This window comes from Mus caroli, chromosome 2, assembly GCF_900094665.2.
Source record: "Mus caroli chromosome 2, CAROLI_EIJ_v1.1, whole genome shotgun sequence".
Lineage (NCBI taxonomy): Eukaryota > Metazoa > Chordata > Mammalia > Rodentia > Muridae > Mus > Mus caroli.
In genome coordinates, this window is record NC_034571.1 from 158,942,612 (window position 1) to 158,953,652 (window position 11,041).

At 48.4% G+C, this 11,041-nt stretch overlaps 1 protein-coding gene across 3 annotated transcripts in view; it reads left to right on the forward strand.

Moving 5' to 3' along the window:
- The first annotated feature begins 3,514 nt into the window (after positions 1–3,514).
- Ddx27 (DEAD-box helicase 27) overlaps positions 3,515–11,041 on the forward strand; it is a 20,447-nt gene continuing 12,920 nt past the window's right edge. The window contains exons 1-7 of one of the 3 annotated variants that reach the window (XM_021185995.2): positions 3,515–3,656; positions 6,002–6,148; positions 7,861–7,920; positions 8,081–8,240; positions 8,706–8,749; positions 8,833–8,919; positions 10,269–10,374. In XM_021185995.2, coding sequence (XP_021041654.1) covers positions 3,564–3,656; positions 6,002–6,148; positions 7,861–7,920; positions 8,081–8,240; positions 8,706–8,749; positions 8,833–8,919; positions 10,269–10,374 — 697 coding nt within the window. In that variant the 5' untranslated portion in view covers positions 3,515–3,563. The other 2 variants (XM_029474523.1, XM_029474524.1) reach the window with 2 other exon arrangements.

Here is an 11,041-nt window from a genome sequence, read left to right on the forward strand (position 1 = left end):
CTCACTCTGTAGACCAGGCTGGCCTCGAACTCAGAAATCCGCCTGCCTCTGCCTCCTGAGTGCTGGGATTAAAGGCGTGTGCCACCACGCCCGGCTCAACCATACTTTTAATAATGGTTCATAAATGCTTTAACCTCTCTTGCAGTCTACTACTCACCAGAGGCAGTGGAAAAGAAGGGATACAGGGGGAGCACGCCTGTTTAGAAATGGTTCTTTGGAGCAACTCCCATCTGTGTTGTCAGGAAATCAGCTGTTCAGTTCACAGGTCAGCAGCGGCAGCTCGATTCACCTGCAAACATAGCTCTCTCAGTTAAGCTAAGATCAGAGAAGACATGAGGCCAAGAAGTGTTGCAGAGCTAGCTCTACAAGCAAGACCCTCTCACAGTCTGTTGAGTCCTTGTACTCCCGCCAGACATCACGTGTTCTCCACAGGTCTTGCCTCACCATGTATCTTGTCTCAACATGTGAGCCCGACTTAGCAAAACTGCACCTGAGTTTGTCTCAGCTGACACCACTCTGCCAACTGTCTGAATCTTCAGGAGAGGCAAGAAGCTGCAGCACACCATCAGAAGTTTCTTGGTGTGTTTTCCTCTATGGAGTCCTGACAAGTGGAACTCAACCATGCAATGTAAGGTGGACCAATACATTCGTGTCATTAGCAAAGAATCCTTCATCACAAGTCTTTTCACCTGTGTCCACTTCAGGAAAACACTCCTTCATGTGTCTGCCCCAGCAAAACACCACCCACCATAACTGACTTTCCAAAGAACCCTTAAGTTTCCACTTCACATGGTGCCGAAGAAGGAGCTTAGAGTCCTACATCCAGAAAGAGAGACTCTGGGCCTGGCTTGGACCCTTGAAACCTCAAAGCTGGCCTGGTGAGATGGCTCAGAGGTTAAGAGCACTGACTGCCCTTCCAAAGGTCTTGAGTTCAAATTTGAGCAACCACATGGTGGCTCACAACCATCTGTAATGAGATCTGATGCCCTCTTCTGGTGTGTCTAAAGACAGCCACAGTGTACTTACATATAATAGTAAATACATCTAAAAAAAGAAAGAAAGAAAGAAAGAAAGAAAGAAAGAAAGAAAGAAAAGAAGCCTCCAAGCCCACCTTCAGTGACATAATTCCTCCAGGAAGGCTGTACTTCCGAATCCTCTCATACGGTACCACTCTCCAGCATTCAGATCTATGAGTCGTTCCTATTCCTATTCAAACCACCACAGGGTTCATGTGTGTGAAGGACATTAGGAGTTGTCCTGAATGGCTTTCCACCTCATACTTTGAGGCAGAGTCTAACACCGAACCTAGACCTGCTGATGCTGGCTAATACAGCCAACCAGCGGAGACCCAGGAACCTTGTTTCTATTTCTCAACTGTTTAGAGTCCAGGTGGCCTCGATGTCCGATCAACTCCTTCATGAATTCTGTTCCTCACTCTCAAGGGATTAGCAAAAAGACAAGTACTTTTTCTATTGAACCATTCCCCTACCCAGGTTCTTTTCCTGTTTAGGTATGGTTTCATGTAGCCCAGGCTAGCTTTGAACCCTATAGAGGCTAGCTTTGAATGCTATAGAGGCTAGCCTTGAACTCTGCATTCTCCTGCCTTACTTTCCAAATGTTGGGATTGCAGGTGTATACTAAGACAACTAATGGCGCTGGGAGTTGAACCTAGAGCTTCATGCAGTACAAGCAGTCTATAAGCTGAGGGCAGCGAGGCCTCTGGTGTGTGATTTATATATATGTATATGTATATAGTTGGAGGACAGAGATCATTGTCAGGTGTTTTTTCGCCATCTTCTATTTTGAGACTGTTTCTCCTTGAGCCAGAAGCTTGCTCTTTTGGCTAGACTGGATGGCCATCAAGCCTTGTGGATCCTCCTGTCTCTGAGTTTGGATTAGAGTACTAACTACTTGATTCAGATTTTTTTTCAAGGCAGGGTTTCTCTGCGTAGCCCTGACTGTCCTGGAACTCACTCTGTAGACCAGGCTGGCCTTGAACTCAGAAATCTGCCTGCCTCTACCTCTCAAGTGCTGGGATTAAAGGCATGCGCGCCACCACTGCTGGGCTTGATTCAGATTTTTTTTAAAAAGGTATTTCTGGCTGGGCAGTGGTGTTGCATGCCTTTTAACCCAGGACTGAGGAGGCAAAGGCAGGTGGTTCTCTGAGTTCAAGGCAGACCTGATCTACAGGAGTAGATACAGGAGTTCCAGAACAGCCAGGGCTACTTGGAGAAACTCTGTCTCAAAAAGCCAAAACAAACAAGCAAACAAACAAAAAATTACATTTCTGTTCTATGAAGAATGAACTAAATGTAGTAAGGTAGCAAGGCTTGGTGCTACAAGTCCTTAATCCCAGCACCTGGGAGGCAGGGGTAGAATTTCTTTTAAGTTCTTGAATAGCCTGGCCCAGGATAGCCAAGGTTACCTAGAGAGACTGTGTTTCAAAATAATCAAAAATAAATGGGGCCTGGCTGTGCTTGGTAGTATACAGGCTTTTAATCCAGTTTGAGGCAGAGGCAGGAGGATCTCTGTGAATTCCCTAGTAGCCTAGTCTACATAGTAAGCTATAGGCTTCACAGTGTGACTCTCTCTCAAAATAACAAGACCAAAACCAAAAAGGGGTTTTATTTATTTTTTTAAGGTTTTGATTGATAAGTCACTCAGGCAGCAGATGCAGGTGAATCTCTGAGTCCAAAGCCAGCCTCATCTGCATCAAAAGTTAAAGGATAGCCAGGGCTACACAGCCAAACTGTCTCAACACCACCTCTCCAAAAAAAACATGTGATGGAAAACAGTCCCCCCTCCCCCCACACACAACCTGAAGTGTTTATTGTAGTGGAAAAAAACAAAACCAAACCTAAGAACTTAAGAAAATAAAACCTACAATTCGACCATCCTTAAAATATTATCTATTTATTATTTAAATTTTTATGTGCCTGCATCTTGCCTGCATACCTGTCTGTGCACCAGCTGTTCCCAGTGGCCGCAGAGGTCAGATATGGAGTTACAGACAGCTTTGAGCCACCTTGTGGGTGCTAGGAATCAAACCTGGGTCTTCTGCCAGTGCTCTTAGCCACTGAACCAGCCCTCCAGGAATCCAGCCCCCTGTTAATTATTATAATTGTGTATACAGAGGGGCGTGTTCACGTGAAAAGGGTGTGAAGATCAGAGGACAACTCTGGATTCCGAGCTCTTCTTTCCCCTTGTAGGTACCGGGATCGCTCTCAGTAGTGTGGCCTTTGCCATGCTGAGCCAGATGGCAGCCCTGACTACCATTTTGTTGTTAATTTCCCAAATGTACACATACTTCTAATTTTCCCCTCACCTTTACACACTCTCAGACTTCTATTTCTTTCCCAAAACAAAGTAGTTTTCTAATCTAAACAACGCCCCACCCATTTGATTTTATTATTGGAAACCACGCTGGCCCGCAAAGTCTCAAAGTGCCGCCCCCGGGCGGAAGTGACGTGCAGCACATGCGCGCGACGCCGAGCGGGTCGCGGAAAAGGCGGGTCGTGTCGGCGCGCCGCACTCCTACGTCCGGAAGTGGCTGCTTCTTCAGCATGCTGGCGGAGCTCGGCTTCATCGGGACCATCGGCGAGGATGACGAGGTGCCGGTTGAGCCCGAGTCGGACTCCGGAGACGAGGAGGAGGAGGTGGGAGCCGGCGGGGGAAGGGGCCGTGGGCCGGAGCGGCCGGGAACGAGCTGCGGGCCCCAAGCCCTCCTCAGCGTGCTCAGGTGTCCCCATGCAGGCCGTGTCACCAAGCTGTGCGGAGTCGAACTCCGCAGGCGAAGTCAGTCTTTCTTCCAGCCCAGTCGGGGACACATGCTCCCACCTATCCATATCAAACCTCCTAGGAGGTTCTAGTGATGCTGGGCAGTGGGGATGTAGTCCTGAGAAAGTGGCTCTAGGGTGAGTGGCGAGAGAAAAAGACCCAAACCCAAACCCTCAGTGCCTCACACCGGCGTCTGCCTGCCTCACACGACACTAAGGATGGCCCAGGCCCTCTGCAGTCCGATTCCGAGAAAGCTGATGTCTACGGCTCCAGTCTTTAAGGATGTTGCTGGGAGGTCGTTTGGTGCTCTGCTGGTCAGCGTAGGCGTCTGTCCAAGGCTTCTATCCCTCTGTCCATCCTCACTCCGGTCTTTGCACCTCCCACTGCCAAGTCCCACCCGCACACCTGCAAACCTGTGTCCCTCACATACTTCAGTTTCCAGCTTGGTCGTCTCCTTACCAAGTAGCTGAGTGGTCTCAGTGGTCTGGGTGGTTCCAGCCATGCAGCTACGTTTTTGTGGCTTTCAGAGTCAGGTCAGGGTCTTTTCTGCCATTTGACCCTCAGCAGCCTTCCTTGTCATGACAACACCGACATACCATTCCATTTCATGTCTTAGAAACTTGTGTTCTTTTTCTGCTCAGAGCCTTTCACATCTCTACCCAGCCCACTCCCCCAGGCTTTCTCTCTGTAGCCCTGGCTGTCCTGGACCTACCTCGGTAGACTTCGAACTCAGAGATCTGCCTGCCTCTGCTTCCTGAGTGCTGGGATTAAAGGTGTGCCCAGCTTCCCTTCACACTTCTGCTCTCTGCCTGGAAGGCTTCCCTCAGTAGTTCTCCACCTGTGGCTCCAGACCCTGGGGACCCTGGGATCTCATTTCAGATATTTACATTGTGATTTATAACAGTAATGAATTATCGTTGTGAAGTCTCAACGGAAATAACTTTCTGGTTTGGGGTCACCACCATCTGGGCTGGGAAGGTTGAGAACCATGTGTCTAGATGTCTCAGTCTGCTCTGGCTTTTTTTCTCTCCACAACAGGAGGGTTCATTCTGGAACCCTCCTGCTGCCTCCAATTCCCGTCCTGAGTCCCTCCAGGCTACCACTGTACAGGACAACAGTTTTCTGATGTCTGCCATTGGCATGAGGCATTTTAAATAGATCCAGGTTTGGGAGGCAGCACCTCGGTGTCCAGGTTGGAAGGTGGCATGTACTGCGTGGTGACCAGGAGAGACTTAGCTCATGTATTAACTGCTCTGTAAGGCAGAACTAGAACGATGCCTCACTCGGTAAGAAGCTTGTTGGTATCCAATTCTGTATCAGTTTTGTGTTTTGTTTTGAAACTGGATCTTGGATACATTTGAACTTCTGACGGTCCTGTCGCTGTTTGCATTGTTTATGCACATTCATATGTGTGCGTGTGTACATGTTCTTGTGCGGGTACTTGTTCACATGCACGTGTGTGGGGCCAGAGAGCAACTTTGTGGGCTGTTACTCCAATTGTCCACCTTGCTTAGAGACGGGATCTTACATAGGTATGGAATTCACTGGCTAGACTATACTGGCCATTATTACACTCCCCATCCCCCATGTCCCACCCCCATGTGTGTGTCTACACTCTTGCAAGTGTAGTATATGTGTGTAGGTACAAGCATGTGTTAGTAGGCCAGAGGTTAATGTATATCAAGTGTCTGTCATTCCTTGGGAGCTGTCCACCTTGTTTTTGGAAACCGTTCTCTTACTGGAACATAGGACTTACCACCAAGTAGGGTCAGCTGACCAGTCAGCTTCTGCAGCTATGTCAGTTTCTGCCTTCTCAGACATTTTGGAGATGTGGAGACATGGTTCTGTGTCAACCCTGGCTGACTCTGACATCTGCCTGACACCTCTACCTCCCAAGTGCTGGAATTAAAGGTGTGCACCACCACAACCAGCTTAAGGTTTATTTATTTATGTTGAGACAGGTTCTCCCAAGTAGCCCTGGCTGTTCTGGTACTCCCAGAGATGCACCCGCCTTTGCAAAGCTCCCTAGTTCTGAGATTAAAGGCATGCCCTACAGCCACCACTGCCTGGCTTCTTCTGTTTCTTTTGTATTCTATGTGTTGATTTGACCCCTGGTAGGCTTTTCCAGCTGGTCCACCCGTGCTTCCAGCTGTGAGTTTCTCCTGTCAGGCCCCCTCCCTCCATCTCAGCTGGACACTGTCACTCCAACCTCTACTCTTTGTAGGGACCCATTGTGCTGGGCCGCAAGCACAAAGCCTTGCAGAAGAACCGCAGTGCTGACTTCAACCCTGACTTTGTTTTCACTGAGAAGGAGGGCATGTACGATGGCAGCTGGGTCCTGGCTGATGTCATGAGTCAGCTCAAGAAGAAGGTAAGACTGACAGGGATGGGATTCAGGTGATGGGGGATGCACCGATAAGCAGTACATTGGTATTAGGACAAACACTTACCTCATGGCCTTTCACCTTCATCTTACGTCAGCAGCTTTTGGAAGTTGAGGACTTTGAAAGTAAGTTGTGTAGGTTTGATGGAGTAGGGAGAGGACGTTACGAGTACCCCATCGTCCTCGTGACTTAGCAACAGTAGAAAGCACTATAAAATGGGCTTATTGTAGACTATAGTCACAACTATATTGTCTATATTTAGAAGTATCAAAGAGTCTTATTCCAGTTGGTGAGATGGGAAGGGCATTTGTCACCTGATGACCTGAATTTAGTCCCCAGAGCCCACCTGGCTGGAGAGACCGGAGTCCTGCTGTTTGACTTTCACATGCTCCATGGCTCTGTTCCTTAGACCTGCTTCAGTAACTGAATAAATGAATATTTCTTCTTTTCTTTTTTTGGTTTTTCGAGACAGGGTTTCTCTGTATAGCCCTGGCTGTCCTGGAACTCACTTTGTAGACCAGGCTGGCCTCGAACTCATAAATCCGCCTGCCTCTGCCTCCTGAGTGCTGGGATTAAAGGCGTGCGCCACCACGCCCAGCTTGAATATTTCTTCTTTATTAAATGCCCACATCTGGGCATGTTGGCCCATGTCTATAATCCTAGCGCAACAGAAGGAGAAGTGTGTGTGTAAGTGCACTCCATGTGCACAGTGTATGTAGAGTCTAGAATAGGGTGTCAGGTCCCCTAGAACTGGAATTGTAGGAGGTTGTGAGCTACAATGGAACCTGGCTCCTCTAGTAGAGCAGCCAGTGTTCTTAACTGATGAGCCATCTTTCCAGCATCAAGATTTATTTTATTTGTGTGTGTGTGTGTGTGTGTGTGTGTGTGTCTGTCTGTCTGTCTGTCTGTCTGTCTGTCTGTCTGCCAGGCATGTCCAGGTGCCTACAGAGGCCAGAGTAGTGAACTGGATCTTTTGGAACTGAAGTTAAAGATGTCTGTGGACCACCCACCCAGTGTGGTTCCTGGAAATGAAACTGATTTGAGCAGCAGATGATCTTAACGGCTGTGCCATTTCTCCAGCTTCTAAAATAGTCTTTTAAAAAATGTGTTTGTGCCGGGCATGGTGGTGCACGCCTTTAATCCCAGCACTCGGGAGGCAGAGGCAGGTGGATTTCGGAGTTGGAGGCCAGCCTGGTCTATAAAGTGAGTTCCAGGACAGCCAGAGCTACACAGAGAAACCCTGTCTGGAAAGACCAAAAAAAAAAAAAGTGTTTGTATTGCTTTTTAGTAATCTAGTTTTTATTTTTTGACAAACTAAGACCTTTTAAAAAAAACTTAAGGTTCATATATACATGTACTATGTTTGGATCCAATCCTCTTTTGGTTGTTAACCTTGGTTAACAAAGTTTGCAGATTGATAAAAATTCCCAAAAATGAGTTAAACCTTAGGCAGTGTTGTCTAATAGCCTTTGAGATAACCTTAGATAGGGTTAACAGCCCAGGTTGGCTTGGAACTCACTGTAGTCAAGGCTGGCTTTGACTTGGTGACTTTTTGCCTCAACCCTTTCAGATGCTAGATTACAGCTATGAGCCTCAGTCCTTTTCTATACTAACACTTGAGTCCTGACCCCGTGACATGCCTGTTTGGCGTCCTTTCTCAGTTATGTGTATCTTTGACCTGTCATGATTCTCTCTCCAGAGGGCAGCCACTACACTAGATGAGAAGATTGAGAAAGTCCGGAAGAGAAGGAAGGCAGAGGTGAGGCTGAGACTAGCGCACTCTGGCCTGTGGCTTTGAGAGGGGCGGGAACAGATGTTCCGGTCTGGGTGGTCATGGAGTTCAGCATGGCTTCTCTTAGGTTCTGAATTTCCTGGTGTTTGTAGTCACACCTACTTTATTTGATTTGATTTTTCCTCAGGACAAGGAAGCCAAGTCTGGGAAGGTGGAGGAGAAAGAAGACCAGGCAGACTCTGACCTGAAGGGACAGGAGAATGCGGGTGAGGATGAGGCAGGCTCCAAGGATGAAGACTCTGAGACTGACTACTCCTCTGAGGATGAGGGAATCCTCACCAAAGCAGGTAGGCCGATGCACCTTGGCTCTGTAGGAGGTTGTATAGTCTTCTGTGCTGGAGCCTGCTGGTCCCCACGGTGCTGGGATTTGTTAGGATAAATTGTCTCTTTACTGGCCACCATATCAGGGCTTCTTCTTTGTGGGGACTTGCTTCTCTCCTCATTCTAGGCTCCACGGAGTGTTGGCTTCTCTACAACTCGCCTACTTGGGGCGACTCCGTTGCATTGGGTTTGCCTATGCAGTTGGGGGTTCAGTGAGCATTTTGGTAGAATTCACTCAGGTGTCACAGTGTTGTGTTAAGAGCCTGCCATCTATCTACACTGTACTCACTAGGCTAGTGTCCTGTCTGCGTTTGCCCTTACCTGTGAAAGGAGTGGGACAGCAGCCTCCCTGGACAGTACCAAGGACATGGGGTCCAGAGGCAGGTGCTGGGTAAGAAGCACTATGCACACTGGTGTGTTTTTTCCCACAGACACACTCAAAGTGAAGGAGAAGAAGAAGAAGAAGAAGGGCCAGGTGAGCCTGGGTCTGAGATAGCTGAAAGGACATGCAGGCGTGCTGTTTTGCTCAGTTCTTTCCTGTCGTCTGATCTGTTGCAGGCAGCAGGAGGATTCTTTGAAGATGCATCTGAGTATGACAAAAGCCTGTCCTTCCAGGACATGAACCTCTCCCGGCCCCTCCTGAAGGTAGTAGCTTTGGCAACAAGGGGTGATTCTTTTTTTTTTTGTTTTTTTTTTTGTTTGTTTGTTTTGTTTTTGAGACAGGGTTTCTCTTTATAGCTCTGGCTGTCCTGGAGCTCACTTTGTAGACCAGGCTGGCCTTGAACTCAGAAATCCGCCTGCCTCTGCCTCCCGAGTGCTGGGATTAAAGGCGTGCGCCATCACGCCCGGCTGGGGTGATTCTTTTTTGATTGAATTTCTTCTGTGTGCGCACATGGGCTCACATGAAGCATGCATATGCATGCATGTGTGCGTGCGTGTGCCTGTGCGTGTGCTGGTGCCTGTGGGAGCCAGGGGAGGGCATGGATCCCCTGCAGCTGAAGTAACAAGTGATGGTGAGCTGCCCTGTGTGCTGGGAACCAGACTCCGGTCTTCTGCAAGAGCAGCAAGTGCTCTTCATTGCCGAGCCATCACTCCGGCCTGTTCATTTTAGACAGGGTCTCATGTAATCCAGGCTTGCTATGAACATGCTGTGTAGCTAAGGTAGGCCTTGAACTCCTGATGCTCCTGCCTTCGTCTCACAAGGGCTGGGATCTAGATGTGCATCACTATAACCAGATGACAAGGGTTGATTCTTTTTTTTTTTTGGTTTTTCAAGACAGGGTTTCTCTGTGTAGCTCTGGCTGTCTTGGAACTCATTCTGTAGACCAGGCTGGCCTCAAACTCAGAAATCCGCCTGCCTCTGCCTCCCGAGTGCTGGGATTAAAGGCATGCGCCGCCACGCCCGGCTGACAAGGGTTGATTCTTGAAGTGGCCTCCATCTTCATTCATTCCTCTTTGACCTCCTCAGCACTGTTGTGGGCTCAGTTCCAGAGAACCGTCTTGAGCAGTCCGTCCCACTTTGATTTGGGATGAAGCCAAAGTCCTTGCACTGACTCCCGGATTCTCTTTCTTCTGGTCCTCCTGGAGGATGTTGTAGTGCTTTTCTTTTTTGCACTTGCTGTTTCCTCTGTTTGAAAGACTCTTCATCTCTAAGAAGTCTCCTGGGGTGCTCTCTCATCCCACAGGGTTCAGTGATTCACCCCTGACATCCCTGTTGTGACTCCAATGTCCTCCTGGTTGGCTGCAGCTCCTTCGTGGCTGCATTTATCTCTGTAGAATGGGTGTTTGTCTTTTTGTCTGTTTCTTTCTGCTGTTTCCAGAGCGCAGCTTTCCTTTTGTCTCCTGCTGTCCAAAGCGCAGCTGCAGCTGGTGCCTTAAGCTCTGGAGCAAAGGCACTCAGAGGACTTGTGTGCCCTGAACCTTGGTTACCTTGTTGCTTGCTATGAATCATTCCCTGCCCACCTGCCCTGTCTGACTGTAACTTTTCTTTTCAGGCCATTACAGCCATGGGCTTCAAGCAGCCCACGCCAATCCAGAAGGCGTGTATCCCTGTGGGTCTGCTGGGGAAGGACATCTGCGCCTGTGCAGCCACTGGGACAGGTGAGAAGGTAGGGGGGAGGAGGTGGCCAAAGCACACTAGGGCTAAACATACCTGGCTCCTTAAAAATTTACCAGTGAGCCGGGTGGTGGTGGTGCAAGCCTTTAATCCTAGCATTCAGGAGGCAGAGGCACGTGGATCTGAGTTTGAAGCCAGGTTTGTCTACACTGAGCATTTCAGGGCTTCCAAGGCTATACAGAGAAACACTGTTTATAAAAACCTAAAATAAAATAAAGATGATGAGTACTTTGCTTGCATGTATATACAGATATCATATGTGTGCAGGTATGGAGTAACTGTATCTGGAGTTGATTGTATCTGCTGTGTAGATGCTGTCTGCTGTGTAGATGCTGTCTGTCTGCTGTGTATATACTGTCGTCTGCTGTGTAGATGCTGTCTGCTGTGTATACGCTGTCTGCTGTGTAGATGCTGTCGTCTGCTGTGTAGAGCTGGGAACCCCACCCAGGTCTTCTGCAGGAGCAGCACGTTCTCTTAACCACTGAGCTATTCGTGTAGCCCCTCCTGGCTTTTTGAACTATTGAAAGAGTTTGTAAAGCTAGATGTAGTGGTGTTCTCCTCTAATCTCAGAACTGAGTCAGAGATTGTAAGTTTCTGCTCAGTCTGGGGTATAGAAAGTATCTTTTTTTTTTTTTTTTTTTTTTGGTTTTT